This window comes from Crocodylus siamensis, chromosome 6 (assembly GCF_052110815.1).
Source record: "Crocodylus siamensis isolate JL-2025a chromosome 6, ASM5211081v1, whole genome shotgun sequence".
Lineage (NCBI taxonomy): Eukaryota > Metazoa > Chordata > Crocodylia > Crocodylidae > Crocodylus > Crocodylus siamensis.
Window position 1 is genome coordinate 27695703 of NC_143400.1, and position 22540 is coordinate 27718242.

General features: G+C 51.6%; 1 protein-coding gene across 2 annotated transcripts; it reads right to left on the bottom strand.

Annotated features, from left to right (window-relative positions):
- Positions 1–981: 981 nt before the first annotated feature.
- On the bottom strand, positions 982–22092 carry STX1B (syntaxin 1B). Of its 2 annotated transcripts, XM_090054782.1 has the most exons (10): positions 21967–22092; positions 17067–17141; positions 16871–16970; positions 16578–16652; positions 16415–16488; positions 15411–15519; positions 15201–15274; positions 14536–14673; positions 13903–14013; positions 982–12548 (listed from the first exon to the last, which is right to left on the bottom strand). In XM_090054782.1, the coding sequence occupies exons 1-10, from the start codon at positions 21994–21996 to the stop codon at positions 12468–12470; spliced, it is 867 nt and encodes a 288-aa protein (XP_089910908.1). In that variant the 5' UTR covers positions 21997–22092; the 3' UTR covers positions 982–12467. The 2 variants fall into 2 exon arrangements, with proteins under 2 accessions (XP_089910908.1, XP_089910907.1); XM_090054781.1 differs by having other exon boundaries at positions 982–14013; positions 21967–22091.
- Between the last annotated feature and the right edge of the window lie 448 nt (positions 22093–22540).

Consider the following 22540-nt stretch of genomic DNA (forward strand, 5'->3'; position numbering starts at 1 on the left):
TGGAGAGAAAGTTGGACATAGAGAGCCTGCCATGCAAAAATATGGATGGGGGGGAGGGTGGAATTGGGAATGTGGATCCTGACACAAAAAATATAGACAGGTTGGGAGCAGAGAGACCAACACGCAAAAATATGGGAGGGAAGTTGGGGATATAGAGCTCAACACACAAAACGTGCAGGGGAACGCTGGCTATTCAGACCCTGCTGCGTGCAAGCATGGCGGGGAAGCTGGGCATACAGAGCCTGACACGAAAACCATGGAAGGGAACGTTGCACATCCAGAGCCCAGCACACAAAAAATGGGGGGGACATGACTAACCTGACACACAAAAATCTGAGAGAGAACTTGGGAATAAAGGAGCCCAATCCACACAAAAAAGGGGAGAAATGTGGACGTAAAGAGCCTGACGCAGCACAAGTGAGGGGAAAGCTAGAGATACAGGGCTCCCCATGCACAAAAATGGGGGGAAGCTGGGAAGTATAGCGCCGTGGCCACCCAAAATGGAGGGGACGTTGGAAATTCACAGCTCCCCACACAGAAAATGGAGGGAGAATCAGAAATCCACAGCCACTGGCACCAAAAATGGAGGGGGCATTGGAAATGTAAGGCGCCGTGTGCGAAAAATGGAGGGACCGTTGGAAATATCCAGCTCCCCAGATACAAAAATGGGGGGATATTGGAAATCCAGAGCTGTCGGCAACCAATAATGGAGGAGATATTGGCAATACCAGGCCACATGTGCCAAAAATGGAGGGAATGTTGGAAAGCCAGAGCCATTGGCACAAAATAATGGAGGGGGCATTGGAAATACAGAGCTCCCCTCACAGATAATGAAGGAAAACTTGGACATACAAGGCCGCACATGCAGAAAATGGAGGGATCGTGAGAAATACGCAGCTCCCCACAGAAAGAAAACCTGGGAAACTTGGAAATCCAGAACAGTCTGCACAAAATAACGGAGGGGATGTTGGAAATACAAGGCCTCACATGAACATGGATGGAAAGTTGGACACCCATAAAATTATGGAGCGATACTTAGCAATACCCAGTTCCAAAGAGGAAAAAAGGGGGGCAGATTGGAAAGCCAGAACCGTTAGCATAGAATAATGGAGGGGGCACTGGAAATACAAGGCCGCAAATGTGAAAAACGGAGGGATTGTTCAAAATACCCAGCTGCCCACAACCAAAGGGGGGCTGGTACTGGAAATGTAGACCCGTCGGAACAAAATTATGAAGGGGATGTTGGAAATACTGAGCTGCAAATGCAAAAAAATGGATGGATAGCTGGAAGTCCAGAGCTCCCCACAGAAAACATGGAGGGACAAATGGAAATCCAGAGCCATCGGTATAAAACAATGGAGGGGATGTGGGGAATACAAGGCCGCACATGCAGAAAATGGACAGGGAGTTGGAAATACAGAGTTGTTGGCGCAAAATTGTAAGAGAGATAGTTAGAAATACCCAGTTTCCCACAGAAAAAAATGGAGGTGGAAATTGGAAATCCAGAGCCGCTGGCATAAAACAATAGAGGGAAATACCAGGCCGCACATATGAAAAATGGAAGGAGAGTTGGAAATGCAGAGCTCCCTACACAGAAAATGGGGGAATAATTGGAAACATAGAGCTGTTGGCACAAAATAATGGAGGGCATGTTGGAAATAATGAGCTGACGGCATAAGAAATGGAAGGAAAATTGGAAATCCAGGACAACTGGCATCAAGAAATTAAGGGATGTTAGAAATACCAGGCTGCACATTTGAAAACCGGAAGGATGGTTGGAAACGTAGAGCTGTTGGCACACAATTATGGAAGGATAGTTGGAAATACCCAGGCCACCCCCGCCGAAAAAATAAGGGGGAACTTGGAAATCCAGCATCACTGGCATAAAATAACAAAGGGGATGTTTGAAGTACAAGGCCGCACATGTGAAAAATGGAGGGGACGTTGGAAATCCAGCACTGTCGGCATAAAATAACGGAGCGGGGTTGGAAATACAAGGCTGCACATATGAAAAATGGAGGAAAGGTTGGAAATATAGAGCTGTTGGCACACAATTATGGAGGAATAATGGTAAATACCCAACTCCCCACAGAAAAAATAGAGGGGAAATTGGAAAATCCAGTGTCGTTGGCATAAAATAACGGAGGGGCCGTTGGAAATACCAGGCCACACATGAAAAATGGAGGGGACGTTGGAAATCTGGCACCATCAGCATCAAATAATGGAGGGGTTAGAAATCCAAGGCCGTGGAGGCCTGAATGCGGAGGGGGCCATTGGATATCCGCACCCAGAGGCCCGAAAACTGAGGGCGGGGGTTGAAGAAGCTGCCGTCCCCCCATGCCGCGCGGGGGGGGGAAATGGGGTCTAACAGAGCCCGGCATGCGAAGGGGATGGGGGACACGGGACCACGGAGCCTCCCCATGCAAAACTGGAGGGGGGGCAGGGAACACGGAACTGCACATGCCCAGAGAAGAGGGGGAAACGGTTAAAAATTAAAGAAAATCACGGGTTTTGGGGGGGCTGCTTCATAGGCCAACACACCACAGAGCACAGAGAGAAACGTCACAGAGCAGAACTACCCCGGGGGGGGACACGAAGTGGGGGGGGCACGGGGGTATTCAACACGCCACAGCTGTGGGAAGGGAGGGTGGGACGGAGAAGTCTTCAGGGCTTGTTTTTGTTGTTTGTTTGTGCCATTTTGTGGGGGTTTTCACCCAAAAAGAATCAAATCTAAGCTGGGTTTGTTCACAGAAAATGGTTTTTTTTTCCTTTTCTTTTTTTTTTGCATGGGGGGGATGGAGGGGATGGGTGGAGAGAGGGAGGGTGCACACGCGTGGCACTGCATGTCTGCCACATCTCGGGGGCTCTTTTCCACAGTGTTGGATGCCGCGTAGAGGAGTGCAAGCGTCTGTAGCGTTATACTGCGTGTGCCACAGGTGTATAGTACAAGGGTATATAGCATTTGTGTTGTGTGTGTTCTATATGTGCACACATGGAGGTGCACGTGTCTCTAGCATGTGTATGTGTGCACCACATTTGCACACATGTGTGGGTACAAGCATCTATAGTATGTGTGCGCACATGGGGGTACAAATGTATACAGATCTATACTGCACGTTCTACATGTGTGCACACAAGCAGGTACAAGTGTATATAGCATGTGTACTGCACATCTTCCACAGGTGTGCACACATGTGGGTACACAAGTATTCTGCCTGTCTCCTACACATGTGCCTACACATAGAGGCCCATCTAAATGACGTGTCTATCACACCTACATTTGTGCATCTGCAGTATGTATAGCGTGCACATCTCCACAAGTATATGGCACATATATTGCATGTGTGAACACATGCAAATACATGGGGATTGCTTGTGTAGTGAATGTTTTTGCCATGTGGGTACACACACATGTTGCATGCATCTGGCCCAGTTCACATGTGTCCATAGCATATACATGGCATCATCCCTACGTGTGCAGATTTGTGTCCGTGTTTTCTACATGTGTGCACACATGTCAATACAGTGGTAGGTGAAAGGTCTGTCATTTTCACACATGCACACAGAGGGATGTCATGTGAATACGACATGCTTTCTACACACGCGCCCTGCAGCATCTATGCCCTGCGTTTTCTACATGTGTGTATACACAGAGATGCAGATGCACACACATATCCTGCAGTATTTTTCCCACATGTGTGTGTGGGGCACACACATCCACTGTCAGTGGATATTCAATATTTACTATTGAAGACAGTTGCTCTAGAGTGAAACCCCCATCCACAGAGTATCATCTACCCAACCTGTGCACATGCGCATGCATAGCTCAACATGTAAATACGTGGGCAGCATTTGTAGTATATACACCTGCAATCCTTGGGAGGAGGAAGAGGGACACATCCTACATATATGTATAAAAACAAATGGAGATAGAAAGACATGTGCACACCTCCTTACCACATTCCTCGTACATATGTGTGCATGTGTGCATCTCATATGTACACCCATCTTAGCAAATCTTTGAAAGCGTCTCTCTTTTTTGATGAAGACACATGCACACGTGTCCACCTACTGCATATAAACCTCTGGGCCTTTGCCATGAAACATAGGTACACATGCCTAGAACATGTTGATTTCATATGTCTTGTGTATATGGGGTATTCAAAGGGACATATGCACATCTGCAGTATATTCCTCATGTACATGTGTGCATATACTTTATCAGATGTATGTATACATTTCTATATTAGTATATATATGTTTCATCAAAGATATGTCCAGTGTATATGTGTGTACATATATGCTGTTTCAAACATGTACATACATCTACAATGTCTATATGCATGTATACCTGTTTTATCAAATATATGCACACATCTACAGGACATTGTGAGCATGTTTTATCAAATATGCACACATCTACAGGGAACATGCATGTCCCTACGTTTTATTACAGATACAGCCACACATCTGCTGTGTACACGCATGTATATATATTTCCAAGACACACACATCTCTAGAACCTGTTGAATTTATATCTATGCACATCTTTTATATATATATAATTATAGGTTTGTACACACTGCTGTGGTACACGGACCACACATGTGTTGGCATATGTATGTCTTGTGTAAGGTATGTACAAGTAGAGGATATTCATTGTGTGCTTTTGTGGGTGCATTGGGTTGTGTGTGCCAGGAAATGTGCTAGAGGCGTGTCACCGTTCACATGAACATGGATGGGGAGGGCAAATATACTACAGACTGTGCATGTATCTATCTGTATCTCTAGATGGTAAATGTGTGTGTTGCATAGGGTGAATATACTAGCTATGTGTGTATTCATCTATATGCACACAGGTACATTAGGTAAATGTGGTGGCACGCACATACACACAGTAGATCCAATACATACATACCTACCAATGCATGTGCACACACACGCACACACACACACAGTGTCAATCGAATACATGCATCTACCTACCAACACACATGCATGCATAGACACACATGAACAGTAAATACATACCTATCAACGCACATGCAAACACACACAGAATAGATCCAACAGATACAACTGCCTGCCTGCCCTCAGACATACACAGTAGATCCAGTATATACTTCTACCTACCAACACACACAGAGTAGACACAATATAGACACCTATCAACACACACACAATATCTCCAATATATACCCCTATCTAACCAACACACACACAGTAGATGCAATATATACATCTACACAAACACACATACAGAGTAGATCCAATATATACCTACTTAGGAACACACACATCTCTCTATAATACACAGCTTCCATCTATGACATCTGCCTTTCTCTCCCTTTTACACACACACACACACGCGCACTACAGTACTATAACCCTAAAGTATGGGTGTATATAGATGTACACCCTTCCCCATATACCATGTTTATAATGCCTCTCTCCTATCTCCAACAGGCTTACACACCTATCTCCTCACACACACACACACACGCAAACGCTAGAGAGTTACAACCCAAGTGTGGGTTTGTGTGCGTGTGTGTGAGTATGCCAAAACACACATACACAACTACACATATGATGTTTGTAATGCCCATCTCATCTCAACCCGGCTTATGCACACTCACACATACTATAGTGTTATAACACCACATGGGGGGTGCAAGTACACACCAAACGCACACATGCCTCCATATGTCTAACACATTGACCTCCCATCCCAGACACACTTCTGCACCTCCATACACACACAAACATTACAAGTGTGCGGTTACAATGCCCTGTACACAGGCACCCAAGACTTCATATCGTATGCTCCTGCCAACATGCCCTTGGTACATAAAACCATAAGCATATCCCCTCCAGCCTTGTCAATGCTTTCTTGCACATGTACACACATCTACAGGCACACATGTACACATGGGCATGTGTGTCTTGTTACCTGAAAGGCAGGAGGAAGAGAAAGGCCTTCCCTTACCATAATTCACTGAGTATCATCACCAATGAGAGCAGACATTGTCATTGCCTCCCAGAAGGATCTTACTGTAGTTCTCACCTATGTGGTGCTCTCCATCATGTGTCTCTCCTTTCTATACCTGTCAGCCACAGCGTGTTGGATGGGGGAGGGAGATTGCACAGGTGCGTGCACACCCTCCACATCTGGTGCTCTTCAACACCCCCCACTTCCTAGAAAAGCAGGAGGCAGGGTCCAGGTGGGGAGGGGGTTTCTTTGTACTGGGATGACTGGTATTGAGGGGTATCTGAGTTCTGGGAGTATTCTCGGGGTACTCCTTATTGTTACTCTGAAATACTTCAGCATCCTTGAGTGATGGGCCTAATGGTGGGCTGGTTTCTGGGAGTACTTTCAGAGTAGTCCTATCATTACCCAAAAAATACTACAGTGTCCTGGGGTGGGGGTATCACATGTCTGGGAGCACTCTCAGAAGACTCTTATTGTTACACTGAAATACTACAGCATCCTGGATTGACAGGCCTAATGGTGGGCTGGTCTCGAGAGGTATGCATGGGTCTGGGAGCAGGCTCAGAGTAGTCCTATCATTACCCAAACATTCTACAGCATGCCGGAGTTGGGGTATCATGTGTCTGGGGGTCCTCTCCAAGTAGTCCTATCACTACCAAAAAATAGTATGGCATCCTGGAGTGATGGGTCTAACAGTGAGCTGGTATTGAGGGGTAGCTGAGTGTTTAGGAGTGCTCTTAAGGTACTCCAGTATTGTTATCAAGGTGCATTTGGGTGATTGTAGAGATAGGGGTTATCATTTAGACACACTCTCAGACTTAAGAGGCTCCAGTGTCTCCTGTGGTGCATTATGGGGAAGCTCTTGCCCTGATATTTCCCTGCCCTGGGGGTATTTGAGAGCTACCCCAGGTCAGTTAGGTATTCGTGTTTGGGGGAGGAGAGTGCTTTAATCCTTTCAGGATTGAATCCATCATGACTTCACCTATGCTGGAGGCTGAGTAGCAGTGGTCTCTGGGATACCCAGTATTGCTCTACACAGCCTCTGGCACCCATTACATTTACCATGCATGGCAAACGGAGGCACATTATACAGACAGAGTAATTATCACAGGGCAGAAATGGCCGGCCAGCCACAAAGATGGTGCTGGAAGAAACACAATGTTTTTGTAGCTGGTTTGCACTCATATTTAATCTTGAACATGGGGCATGTTGCTAATACTCAAGTATTTTTCTCAGAGGCACTGGATGGGAGGGCTCAGCCTGGTCATCATTAAACAGTACTTTGGTGCATATTAATACTCCAGACTTCTCAAAAGGGCTAACAGGGCAGGCGCACCTCTGGGTACCCACAGACTTTGCTCTCCAGGAGCATCATGCTGTTAGCCATTACTCAGCAATGCCTCAGTATTTTTAGCATTGCAGCGAGTGACCCAAGAGCTCCGTATTCAGCTAGAATTACTGCCGCATCCTAGCAGAGGGGGAGACGGCTTCTCTCTACAATTGCTGCGCCCCAAAAAGCAACAGCACGTGGTATTACCCAAGTACTTTCAAAGGGGCCTGGAAAGCCACGATCATGCTAGAAGTACCAAGCTGCTTTCCTTGGGGTATTTATTTGGCAGCATTTGTGGCTGCCCCTATCAATTTATACTACTCTAGCATTGTCATAGCTCCACAATTGATATTCATGGAACATCGTTGCATTTGTGGAGAGCTGAGTTCCTACAGGATCTACACTCATGTGGGTAACAGTTGATTTTTAAGGGGTGGGGTCTTGAGTATCTTTGGAGTATTTCCCCCCCCAAGGGAATTCTGCTATATATAATTTTTTTTGCACTGCTCTCCTGGTTTATATGGCTGTCTTAACTGGGGAGAGGGCACTGGCTGGGAATTATGGTAATATTTCTGTAACCAGAGAGCATTAATTCACGGGAAATTACGGCAATATAGAAACATTGCCATAATTTAGCATTAATTGTTGCTCTCTGGTTATAGCAATATTACCATAATTCATAGCCTATCACCCCTCCCCAACTAGGGGAGCTAATGATTCGCTGGGTAACAGTGATTTGCTGGAAATTATAGCAATATGTCTATGACCAAAGAGAGAGACTTTGCTGTAAAGTATGGTAATATTTCCAGAACAGGGTAACTATGATTCGCTTTAAATTACAACAGTATTAAAATGTTTAAATATTTAAATTATGGAAGTATTTCCATACCTGGGAGCGATGATTTACTGTACATTAGGGCAATCTTTAGATGGTTAAATATCTGCATATTTACATATTTAAATTATGGCAATAGCGACTAATAACACTCTAGTATTATTATTCCTTTTTTAAAAAACATGTATAAATATATTATTATCACTTTTAAAAAATATATATGAATGCATTATTTTTTTTAAGTATGAATGGGAGTGAGCATAAATTTCCAAAGAAAAAAGCAGTGTGTGTGTGTGTGTGTATACACACATATACACATACCCATTTACACACACACACACACACACATATATATTAATAAAATAATACTCGTTATACTTATAATAACAATTTCAGTGGTCATCTATCCATCGATTGATAGGCAGCTATACACTGACAGACAGATACACACTTTTACCAGAGAAATTGCCACAACAAGTATAGCAAGCATTATAATATTCTAATTACTGAGTTACTATTATCATTACAGCAATTATATAATTATTATAATAATGATTATAGTATTGTAATTAATGACCACAGTGTGGTGCTCTAGTATCTAAATAACACAGCAGAATACCTTAGTGCTTAAATATCATGACACAATACCCTAGTATTTGAATACCATGGCATGGTGCCCTAGCATTCACTGACCACAGCATGATACCCTAGTATTTAAATACCACCACACATCGCCCTAGCATTTAAATGCCACCGCACAGCACCCTAGTATCTGAATATCATGGCATGATACCCAAGTATTTGAATTTCATAGCATAACACCCTAGTATTTGGAAATCATGTAGTGATACCCTAGCATTTACTGACCACACGATGATACACTAGCATTCAAATGCCACAGAACAATAACCTTGCATTTAACTAGCACAGCATGATACCCTAATACTTAAAGACCACAGCACGACACCCTAGTATTTAAATATCATGCTGTAGCATTTAATGACCCTGGTGTGGTATCCTAGCATTTACATGCCATGACAATACCAGTGTGGGACCCCTGTTTTTAAAGACCACGGTGTGGCACCCTGGTATCTAATGACCACAGTGTGGTACCCTGATATCTAACAACTACAGTGTGGTATCCTAGTATCTAATGACCACAGTGTGTTACCGTAGCAGGTGAAGAAGCATTGGGGAGCTAATATGAGCACAGACTTGCATGGGGGCCATTCCAGAATTAGGCAGGCAGACAATTATTTGAGACAACCCAAGTAATTAATACTACAGCAAATCCACACCTCCAGGTGCAGGCAATATCAATGTCAGGGACTCGACGATGACTCCAGGGACTGGGGGAGGTTATGTCCTTTGGCAAAAAGAAAAACAAAAACCCCCCCCAAACCCTGGAGTATCTCCTAGCACCACACCAGTATTACTCGGGTATTCTCTCGCCCGGTCTCTGATTCAAACCCTGGGCCTTCATCTCGATTTGCATCCAATTTGCATGGCTACTTCCAACAACCCTGTGTGTTACTCTCTCACGATGATATATTAGTCTAGTATATTTGGTCCCAGAGGTATTGTGGTGATTCCAGGATACTGTAGTATGTGCCTTAGTCAGGGATCTCTTTGAAGCCATTTCCAGCTTTGAGAGAGGTACTGGACACACAGGAGGGACTGGGAATACTGGAGCATTTCTTGACGTGGTATCCTCAGGGGTAGCTGCAGTATTCGCTATGACGACCACTGCCAAACTGCAATGGAGGAAGCCCCCCACCCTCATCCAAGCGAAAATACTGGAGTATCTTTTCAAACACAGTTGCTCCCAGGGGAAGAAATACTTTGGGCATTTCTAGCAGGCAGAGGTCCCATCCTAATTAGACTCCCAAATTACAACAAGCCCAACTCAGTGGCCAAGGTAGCATTGATGCTCTGAGAAGGTAACGTCCACACCTCTTGGCCAAAATAGCATCAATATTCCAGTATTCCTAGCTAGGGTAACGGTACTCTGAAATGCACCAGCTCAATGGCCAATGGTAGTATTGTTAATCCAGTATCCCAGATAGAGTAGCGCCAATGCTTCTTGACCACGGCAGCATCAATACTCTACTATTCCCAGATAGGATAACCAAAGTCTCCAGTAAGGCAACACCAGTTTGATGGCCAAGGTAGTATCAACACTCCAGTATTCCCAGATGGTCTCCCTGTACAGCAAAGCCAGCTCAATGGCCAAGGTAGCAGCAATACTCCACAATTCCCAGATAGGGTAATGATACACCCCAATACAGCAACACCAACTCAATAACCAAGGTAGCATCAATACTGAAGCATTCCCAGATACAGCAATGATACCCTCCAATACAGCAACAGTAGCTCAAGGGCCGAGTGTGTACTGATACTCCAGTACTCCGAGATAGCATAACAAAAGTCTCCAATTCAGCAACATCAGCTCAGTGACCACGGTAATATTGATACTTCAGCATTCCCAGATACAGCAACAGCCACATTTCTTGGCCATGGTAGTATTAATACTCCACTATTTCCAGATATGGTAACACCAATGAACTTTGGCCAACAGTGTCAGCACTCCAGTATTTGTAGATTGATGCTCTGTCTTCCTTAACATAGTATCAGTGCACCAACTGTCCTGGCCAATGCGGTATGGAGCCCCCCCCCACCATGTGCCCATACTGGAGTATCAATCCTTTGGTATACTGGGATGCTATAGCATCAATTCCAAAGCATTCCCAGGCAGGGCCACAACCCCTTGACACTGTGGACTTAGTTACCCCCAACCCTCCTTGGTACCTGGGTATTCATTTTCCCAACATCACCCCCCTCCAGGGTAACAGCCTACTAATACTCTATGACATGCCTCAGTCCTTACTCTCAGGCACGTTGGACTCCCTCAGGTCCTCAATATCGACCCCGCAAGGGCTGGTTACTCTAGTCATGTCTGGAAAACACTTTGGGCTTCTCCCCAACAGTTCTTTGGTAATTGCTCTGGCCAGACTGTCCCTAATGCAGTGGTACTTCAGTACTAGAGTATTAGGGGCAATACCCCAGTGTCAGCCTTACAACTCCAACTTTCCTTTGACTCAGCAGCAGTGCATGGATACCGCCATATTCCAGCACCTGGGAGCAATACTGAAGTATGTCCACTTGCTGATACCCCAGCACCTGGGACAATACTTCATCACGTCCCCTCACTAATGCTCCAACCTCTGGGGGTGATACTTGAGTATATATCCCCTCACTGATACTCCAGCACCTGGAGGCATTACCTGAGTAAGTCCCCTGACCAGTGCCCCAACACACCGGGGGGGGGGGGGTGGAGGTGGGGGCAATACCCGAGTACATCCCCTCCCTGATACTCGAACACCTGGGGGCAAAACTTGAGTATACACCTCCACTCGCACACATTGATACTCCAGCACCTGGGGACAATACCCAAGTATGTCCCACCATTGATGCTCCAGGGCCTGGGGATAACACCCCTGAGTATGAGTATGCCCCCTAATGCTCCAACATCTGGGGGAAATACCCAGGTATGTCCCACCATTGGTGCTCCAGCATCTGGGGGGAGATGCTCAAGTATTTCTCCTAACACTTCAGCATCTGTGGGCAATGCCCATAGACACCCCTTGCTAATACTCCAGCCTCTGGAGGCAATACCAAAGCACACCCCATCCTGGATACCCTAGTACCGGGGCGGGGGGGGAATGCTCAAGCATGTCCCTGGATAATACTTCCTCATCTGGGAGTGATACTCAGGTGTGTCCCGCTGATCATACCCCAGTCCTCAAGCATGTCCTCTGACACCCCCACACTGGGGCTGGCAGAGATAATACTTGGAATTGCCCCAGCACCAATGCTCTGGTACTTACCAAGGGGCAGTATTCAGCCAACCCCCTGCCCTGAGGGGACTCAAAAACTGCCAGCCCCCTGAATCCAGGACATGGACGGGCACTGGTGTTGTGGGGACCCCTCCCCACACCCCAGCAGTGACGGGGGGGGAGGCGGGAAACCCAGGCCTTTGGGGGAAAAGGGAGTAGGGAGAAATGGAGCGATGGATGGCGAGATGGTAGTGAACAAAACCCCTTAGATTTGCCGAGGGTGGCGCCGCTCCCTCGTTAGGGCTCGTTACCGTCTTGTTACATCAGCAGTAATAGGAGGAGGAGGAGGAATATTGTTATCATGAGCCGTGGTATCGTCATCGTCGGGAGGGGGGACACGGGGGGGTGCAGATTGTGTGGTGTGTGTGTTGTGCGTGTGTGTGTGTGTGTCTGCACGTGCGTGTCACCACCAGGGGTTCACAAACCCAGGGTGCCCCCGATTGACGACGCCAAGACCACGCCCAGCACCACGCAACAGATTATGATCATGATTTTCTTCTACGTTACCCCAGCAAGGAGGAGAGGAGAGAGGGGTCCGGGAGAGCAATGGGAGGAAAGAAAGAAGGAGAGAGAGAGGCATTAATGGGAGGGGGGAGCAGCGGGAGGACCGAGGGATGAATGCTCCTGGACTCAGAGCCAATCCCTGAGTATGGCCCATGGACAAAGTGGGATTACAGGTCCCAAGTATGCCCCATGGAGGGGGCAGGTCATAGATACCAATACTCCAGGGCCAATACCCAAGCATGCCCCACGGAGGGAACAAGTTACAGGTATGGACGTTCCAATACTCAGGGCCGGCATGTAAGCATCCCTCATGGTAGGGGCAGGATGTAGATATTACCACCCTAATACCATGGGCTGGTACCTGAGTATGCCGCACAGAGATGGGTAGGTTGCAAGCACTAATGCTCTGATACTCAGGGCCAACACCTGAGTATGACCCATAGAGGGGACAGATCCCAGGTCCTAATACTCCCCAAACCATGGTCTGAGTATGCCCACACAGAGACAGCTGGAGACAGGTAGTAATACTTCAGTACTCATGGCCGGTATATGAGTATGCTCCATGGAGAGGCTGAGACATGGAGACTTATGCTCCAGTACCTAGGGCTAACCCCTGAGAGTGGCATGTGGGGTGGGGTGGGGGTGTCTGCAGGAACTAACACTCCAATAGTTAGAGCGGTTAGCCGACTATGCCCTGCAGTCGATGCTGAGAGATGGACGATCCTCTATGGGCATTCAGTTCTAGGTCTCCCAACACTCCCAGCTCTACAAGTTCTAGATCCACTAGAACCCATCCATCCTGCCCCTCTCCTCATTGGCTTTAGGAGTTGAGGAGGGCAGGGTCTAGATGACGTGATCTGCAGCAGCCCCAACCCCCTACAGGCCCGAACACGGGATGGGAGGTCTAGAACCCACCGTGGTCCCAGGTACTCATGGGAGGACCCTGAGGCCCCCCACAAACCCCCAGGCCACAGATGCTCTAAGTGTGGGCACTGGCCACCCTCACCCTCCAGCCTCCACTCCCCCTGGAGACCCAAGCTCCATTTGCAGACATGCCCTATGACCTCCTCACCACCCCTCATGCATCTTCCCACCCTTGCGGTGACTCATTGCAACTTGTTGGTCCCACTGCCAGAAAACCGAGGCAGGTCCCCAGTTACCAGCCCCAGGCACATGGGGAGAGGGTGTGGGGAGAGCTGCAGATTAGAAGTGAGGAGCACCGCTGTGGAGGGGCTGCGAGTTCAAAGCGAGGGGCACCAGATGGGGCCTTTGGGGATACAGGGGGCTGCAGGTCAGAAGTTTGGGGTTCCCCCATGGGGGGAGCACGGGCTGGGAGCCCCCCACTCACCCTCCGAGCCTTGCTCTGATATTTGACGGCTTTCTTGGTGTCCGACACAGCCCTCTCCACGTAGTCCACTGAGTGCTCCACGTTGTACTCGATGCGGTCGATCATCTCCCCCTGTGGCCAGCATCTCCCATGAGGGTCCCATTCTGGGGAGCAAGGATCCCTCTCCCACCCCCCTGGTCAGTTGAGGGGTGGGGGTGTCTTTCCCCTCCTAGAGGATTTGAGCCCTGGCAGCCAGAGGGAGCTTTGATTCTAGGTCACCCAATGCTCCCACACAGGTTTTAGGGGCCCCACCCCATGACTCAGGGTACGTGAAGATAGGACCAGGACCATGGCCATTCCCCTCCCACCAGTGTCCGGGCCTCAAATCCTCTAGGAGCCTCAGTTCTAGGTCACCCAATGCTCCCAGTTGTGGTTTGGGTGCTCTAGAGGATCGAAGGCATCCCCCCATGACTCAGGGTGGGTGGAGACAGGGCCAGGGCCTTCCTGCTCCCACCGAGGTCTGGGGCTCAAATCCTCCAAGAGCTTTAGTTCTAGGTCACCCAACGCTCCTACCCACGGGGCACCTCTGGGAGGGGGGAAATGGCCACACACAGTGCCGGGGGGATGGGGGGCAAGGGGTGGGCAGGGCCTTACCTGGCTCTCTACCAGCATGGCCATGTCCACGAACATGTCGTGCAGCTCCCGGATGCTGGTCTCCAGCTTGATGATCTCGTTGTGCCGGGTCTCGATCTCGTTCAGCGCCTGCTTCGTCATCTGGGAGTCCATCTTGATCTGGGGAGGGGTGTTATGTCAGCAGAGCCCCACTTCCAGGCCCAGCGAGAGAGGGAGGGGGAAGGCTCAGAGATGCGGCCAGCTCTGGGGTGGAATGACTGAGATACGGCCACATATAACACTGCATAGGGAAGGCCGAAGTTGCATCTAGCTCTGTGGTGGGGTGACTTTGTAACAGCCACATATAACACTGCATAGGCAGGCTGGGATATGGCCAGCTCTGGGGTGGGACCACTGAGGTACAGTGGCATACAACACTGCATAGGGAGACTGAGAGGAGAGCTGAGAGGCAGCCAGCTCTGAGGTAGAACAGCTAGATAGCAACTGCATATAACACTGTTGGAAGGCTTGGGATATGGCCAGCTCTGGGGTGGAACGACTGAGGTACAGCTGCATATAACACCGTATAGGGAGACTGAGATACAGCCAGCTCTGGGGTGGAACAGCTAGGTCAGCTGCATATAACACTCCATATAGGGCCAAAATGCAGCCAGCTCTGAGGTGGGGACTGGCCACGGGGCACGTACGTCGTCAGTGAAGATGGCCAGCTTCCCGCTCTCCAGCATGTCCTCCAGCTCCTCATTGGTGGTCGTGCGGCCAGCTGGGGGGGGAGCAGGGTGGAGGGGTGGTCAGCCAGCCCATATGCCTGGGTTCCCTGGGGTGGGGGCTGGGAGCCCGGATTCCCTGGGGGTTCCCTGTCCCCGTACCCATGCCCCGCACCCCCCTGCCTGGCATACTGATCTCCAGCTGGCGCTGGATCCGGTCCTTGCAGCGGTCACGGTACTTGGACTGGGTGGCGTTGTACTCCGTCATCACCTCCACAAACTTGCGGGACAAGGTCGAGTGCTGGGGAGGGGGAGAAGCATGGCATTGTGGGAGGGGAGAACAGAGGGGCTGTTTTTCATCCCCTCCCCTCCCCCTGGGTGGAAGGATATGCCCCCCTGCTCTTCCCTGGGGCTGGGAATGGACTCTTTTGGGGGGAACTCACAACGGTGGAGGGATACGTGGCCTGGTAAGGGCGATACGTGGCCTGGGTCAAAGGATACGTGCACCGAGGGATGCCTGGTGGAGGGATACGTGACCCACATGGAGGGACATGCATGCCAGGAAGAGGCCAGGGGGGCACTGCAAGGCCAGGCGGAGGGATATGGAGGCCACAGGGAGGCTGGTGGAGGGATATGTGGCCAGCTGGACAGATACCTGGACCCGGTGGAGGAATGCATGCACTGAAAACGCTCTGGCAGAGGGAGACAGAGGCCTCTGTGCCCCAAGGGGAGCCTAGCGGAGGAATATACGTGCCAAAAATACTGTGGTGGAGGGATACACACACCAGGAAGAGACTGGACTACGCGAGCAGGCGGAGGGATGCAGGAGCCAGACAGGCTGGCAGAGGGATCCATGCACAGGGCTTGGGCAGAAGGATACGCATGCCAGGAAGAGGCCAGTGGACGGATACATGGCCTTGATGAGGCCCTTGGGCCCCGAGAAGAGCCTGGTGGAGGGATACACGGCTTGGGCAGACAGACACATAGCCTGGGTGGAGGGGTACAAGTGCCAGGAAGATGCCATGGCGGGGGTGGGGAGGACTACAAGGCTAGGCGGAGGGATACGGGTGCTAGACAGTGATGGGCGGAGGGATACAGGGGGAGGCAGAGGGTACACGGCCTGGCTGAGGGATACGTGGCCCGGCAGAGGGGTACAGGGCCCAGGACGAGGGATTCGGACCCGGGTGGAAGCATACCTGGGTCTTGCGGATGCGCAGGTCGGCCGAGGAGCGGTTGAGCCCCTCCTCCTGCTCGATGCTCTGCTCGATAGCTGCAGGCACGGGGGGGTGGTCAGCGCAGTGCAGGGGAAGGGGGCAGTCCCGCCCCAGCAAAGATGGCTACCACAGCTGCCATACCTACCTTTCAACTTGGAGCGCACCTTGTTGGCCGTCTTCTTGATGTCGGCTGTCAGGTCTTCCAGCTCCTGCTTCGTCTCTGCGGGGCGGCAGTCAGAGCAGGCCCTGCCCACCCCACACCAGGCCCCGTCCCTGGCTCGACCCACCCAGGGACGCCAAGGTGTGCAGAGGGATGGACGAGGGCATGGGAGGAGGGATGGAGACAGACCTCCCAACCCCAGTGCTGCTTGGAGGGAGTCCTGCCCCACCACCCTCACCCTACTGGGGTGCCAAGCCCTGCCCCGCCCCCACACTCACTCTCATCGGGGTTGGGGGCGGCCAGGATGGCGCTGTGCTGCTTCTTCACCTGCTCCACGTCCTCCGACAGCTTCTCGATGCAGCCGCGGATCTCCTCCACCTGCCAGGCATGCGCTCACACTAGGACCCGGGCTCTCAGAATCCCCTGCTTCCACTCCCGCCACCCCAGGGACGCAGGTATCTGGCCCGGCCTCACCTGCTCAAAGAATTCATCCATGAAATGGTCGCGGTCCACGTGCACGACCTCTTCCTCATCATCACTGTCTTTGGCCTGTGCAGGGGCGGGGCTCGTTAGTGTCCCAGGGAACCCAGGCATCCAGGCTCCTAAATCCCCTGTTCCCACCCTCCCCCACCCCAGGGAACCCAAGCATCCGGGCTCCTATCACCTGAGACCTCAGGACTTCTGGGCTCCCAAACCCCCTTTTCTCCCCCCCGGCCAAGGAACCCAGGAGCCCGAGCTCCCAAACCGCCCCCCCACCTGGGAACCCAGGCGTCCAGGCTCCCAGACCCCCCCTTCCCCTCTTTCATTCACCAGCCTTGTTCCCAAAGGCAATTGGCCAGCAGCCCTGCTCATTTGCATAGCCCCACCCCCAGCCCTATGCCCATCAGCCATTGACGCTGGGGACATCTTATTTGCTCCTTTACTGGCCAGCGCAACGCCATTGGCCAGCCCCAGGCCTCATCTGCATGGCATGACTGCGCTCCCAGCCCACTGGGCAGCCATCCTGCCTCATTTGCATAGAACCTCCCCTCCCTGCCTGGGCCTGCCAGGCCTCATTTGAATATTTAAAGGAGCAGGGTGAGAAAGAAGGATCTCTCCTGGGGGGAGAGGGTGGAGGGGAACCCAAACACCTGGGTTTTCTGGGGTGGGGGGTGGGAGCAGGGGGTTTGGGAGCCTGGACACCTGGGTTCCCCAGGGTGGGAGCAGGGGGTTTGGGAGCCTGGAATCCTGGGTTCTCTGGGGTGAGGAGAGGCTGGGGGGCCTGAGGGGAAGGAGCTATTAATGGGTACCCAGACATCCGGGTTGCCCCCCATGCCCTCCCCCCCTGCCGCACCAGTGCCAGGAGGGCCTAGGAGCGTCACAGCACTGAGCTAAAAAAAGCTCTGGCGCCGCATCAGCGGGTGCAGCCGGCTCAGCGCTGCGGCCTCCCAGAGAACCCAAGCACCTGGCCCCCAGCGTCCGATCCAAGCCATGTGGGCGAATGAGAAGAGGGAGATGGAGGTGGGAGGGAGGGCTGTGGTGGGTAAGGACAGATGAGGGAACAGGGGGTAGGATGGGACAGGCGATCCGCACTCATCCATCACCCCCTTCATCACTCTGTCTGTCCCCAGAGACCCCCTTCGTCCGTCCGTCCCCCTATCACCTCACCCCTCCATCTCCATAGACAGCCATCCCTGGACTTGTCCATCCTTCCATCCATCCTGCATGGCCTATCCATGGCCCATCACCCAATCACCCGTGTACCCCTTTGTCTGTCTACCCGACTCTGTCATCCACCCATGCCAGACACCACCTATATCTGTCTGTCTGTTTGTCCATCCATCCAGAGACATCTCCATGCATCCCTTCTTCCAAGCAGAAACTGTGTCATCCCTCCATCCCCACACCCCCTGCATCCCTCCAGCCAGAGACTGCACCATCTGTCCAGCCACTTTTCCACCCCTCCGCCCCATACACTTCTCCAGTCCTTCTATCCAGCCCTGCTGAGAGACATCCGTTCATGCAGCCAGGCCCCACTGTCCCTCCATCTACTTTTACACTGCCCCATCCATCCATCCATCCACTGATCTCATCCATCTGCTTGTCCATCCAATGAACCAGTCCATCCATCCACCCCTCCATGGACCATCCCCCCATCCACGTCTCCATCCATTCCTCCATGCCTGCAATGAACCAGACCATCCTTCATTCATCCACCCATCCATCCCTTGAGCTCCATCCATCCATCCATCCAACAATGAACCCAGCGTCCTTCTGTCCATCCATCCATTTCCATAAACACCTCTCCATCCCTCCTTCCCTCCGTCCACCCATCACTCCCTTCATCCCATGAACAAATCCACCCATCTCCATAACCCATATCCATCCCTCCATCCACACATCCATCCAAGAGAGACACCATGTGGCCATGTGTGTGTGCGAGAGAGAGCACACTACTAGGCTTTGTGCTCACTGAGTGTGCAACTGGCACATGTCAAAGTGTGTGCATGTGTGGAGCTCTTTTTCAAGGTGGGTGTTGTCTCAGTGCAGATTCGGGCTGCGGGGGTGGGGGGCTATGTCTTAGGGACAGTGTGTGTGTGAGTGTATGTGTGCATGTGGGAGTGTGCAAGCACACTACTATGCTCTGTGTCTGTCCGGTGTGTATGTGTGCATGCACTCTGGTGGCTGTGTCTTGGCGGGGTGTTGGTGGAGATTCAGTGTGCACGTCCGCGTGTGTGTGTGTGTGTGTGTGTATGCGGCTGCATCTTGGGGTTTGTCAGATACACAATCTCCACAGCCACACACTTGCCCCCTCCCAACAACTTCCATATCAACACACATTTCTGGGAAGCACACACACACACATGCACCCACACATACACATGCACACACCCTCTCTATTCTCCCCCACAGACACACCGTCGCTAAACCACTACACACACAGACAACACAATCTGTGTGCATACACACATACACTATTATACCCTCCCACACACAGATGCACAATCTCTGGACCCAAACCTACCCTGCCCTCCCCCCACATATATGGGACCCAGGTGTCTGGGCACCCCACACACACACACATCCCAGGCATCTAAGACCCACATACACAAATGCATATATGGGGAACCCAGGCATCTGGGGCACATGCACACATATGCACAGACACACAACCCAGGTGTCCAAGATGTCCCCGCCCCAACTTCTAGACCCACCTCACACACTAGCAATTCCACACACAAACACACACATGCAATTCTATACACACAGGAGTAATCTCTCACTCACTCATGTGCACTTGCACACACACACTGTATTCCTATACCCCCAGGTAGACACACAGGGAACCTAGACATCCGGGGTGCACACAGACACAACTGTTACTCCTATGTAGCTCTTATATATCATACACACATACAACCAGGTGTCAGACACACACACACACATACACACCAGCCTCCCCCCCAGTCTTTATCCCTATATACTAAGATGCAGACAGACAGAGTGCCCAGGCATCTGGGCCACACACTCATACACACACAAGCACACAATCTCTACTCCCATTCACCCAGGTGCAGACACACAGAGAACCCAGGTGTCTGAGCCACACACACACACACACACTCCGTCTCTCTCTCTCTCTTTATCCCTATACACCCAAGTGCAGACACATGCAGAGTACCCAAGCATCCGGGCCACACACACACACACACACACACACACACACACACTCCTTGGCTGCCGCATCCCCAGCCCCCCCTCCCCCACAGGACAGAGCCGAGGGTGAAGCTCACTGCAGCCCCCTCCACCCCCAGCACCTCCGGCCGAGCGCAGCCGCCAGCCGCAGCGCGGGGGGGGGCAGGCGGGGGGGCAGCCCCCGGAGCTGAGGGCGGGGGGGGGGCTGGCAAGGCCCCAGGGGGGAAGCAAGCAATGTCCCCCAGACACCGATCTATATGCTGTAGGCAGTGATCAGTCAGTATGCCCCCACTGAAACTGATCAACATCTCCCCGACACTGATCGATATCCGCCCATTGGAACCGATCAATACCCCCAGACATGAATCAATATCCTCCCACTGAAACTGATCAATATCCCCTGATCGCAACTGATCAATATCTGATAGACAGCAATCAATGATAGACAGCAATCAATATCTGCCTACTGAAACTGATCAATATCCCCCCCATTGGGACTGATCAACATCCTCCAGACCCTGATCAATATGCTATCGACACTGATCAATTTCTTTCCCTGGAATTGATCAATAACCCCCACATTGGGACCAATCCACCCCCAGGTGGAACTGATCAATATCCAGGCCCCTGGATCTGATTCCCCGCCCAGTAAAACTCTTCAATGCCCAATGAAACTGATCGATATCCCCTTGAAACTGATCAATTAGCCCCCCCACCACCACTACAGAGACTGATCCATGGGCGAAAAGATCAGTGTCCCCTGATTGATTCCCTCGCTGCAAAGGGTCAGTGTCCCCCACCCCTGAAACTGACTGGTGTCCCACTGAAACTGACCAATACCCCCAATTGGAACTGGGCAATAGTCCCGCCCCAATGAACTGATCAAGGCCCAGGGGAGCTAATCAGTATCCCCCCCCCTCCCTGCAATTGAGCAAGGTCCCCTATTGAAAGTGGTCAAGACCCCAGAGGAACTGATCAATTCCATATTGAAACTGATTGATACCCCATTAAAAGTGATCAATACCCACTGAAAGTGATGGATACCCAGCTGAAAGTGATCACTACCCCCAGAATGAAACTGATCAATGTCCTATTGAAACTGATCAATACCCCCCACCCCCCTGGAACTGACTGATCCCCCCCCACCAGTGCCCCCCCATTCAAACATCAATGCCCCCCCATAAATCCACCGAAATCGATTAGCCTCCTCCTATGGTGGTGGATTCGATACCCCCCTATTGGAAACGCACTAATAACCCCCTCCCTGCCCCAAAGGGATCAACACCCTTGACTGGAAACTGCTGGACACCCCCGTGGGAAATGGATTGATAGCCTATTGAAAACTGAACAGCCCCCCCCAAACTGATTGGTGCCCCCCAATCGAAACTGATCGACTACCCCCAACACTGGGGGCTGGGGACAGCCTGGGGGGTCCCCAGGGCCTGAGGAGGGGGGCCGGCTTTGGCAGGTGGGGGAGGGGAGAGGAGGGAATTGGGGGTCCCCGGGTCCAGGCAGGGGTGATTTTGGAGGGGGAGGTCCCCGGGCGGTGTGGGGGAGGGGCTGGCCTCGGGGCCGTGTGCGGGGGTCCCCAGTGCGGGAGGGGGTGCGGGGGTCTCGAGACCTGGGGCAGGGAGTGCCCAAGTCTGGGGAGGGCGGGTTTGGGGGTGGGGGTCCCCCGGGCGGGGGTGCGGGGGCTCACACTGCGCAGCTCCTGTGTCCGGTCCTTCATGGCGGCGGCGGCGGCCCGGGCGGGCGGTGCGCGGCTGCCGGGGCTGGCGCGGCGGCTGCGGCAAACGGGGGGGCGGGGCCGGCGGCGGGGGGGGGGGGATGCGGGAGGGGGAGGGGCCGCAGCGCCACCCCCCGCGCCTGGGTTCTCCGGGGGGTGAGTCACGGCGTGTGTGTGCGCGCGCGTCCCGGGTGCCTGGGTTCCCTGAGTGTGTGCGTGTCAGTGCGGGATTGTGCATCAGCGTGTGTGTGTGTGTGTCATTGCGTGAGTGAGCGATTGTGTGTGTGTGCGCGCGTGCATGTGTGTGTATCAGTGCATGTGTCACTGTGCGTGCGTGTCCCAGACGCCTGGGCTCGCCCTGTGCGTGTGTGAGCATGAGTGTGTGTGTGTGCAGTGATGTGCGTGTATCAGTGCATGACTGTGGAATTGTGTGTGTGTGCATCTGAATGTACACAATGGGGGTGATGGTGTATCATTTTGTGTGTGTGTGTCTGGGATACCTGGGCTCCCCATGTGCGTCCGAGCATGTCACTGTGTGGGTGTGCAA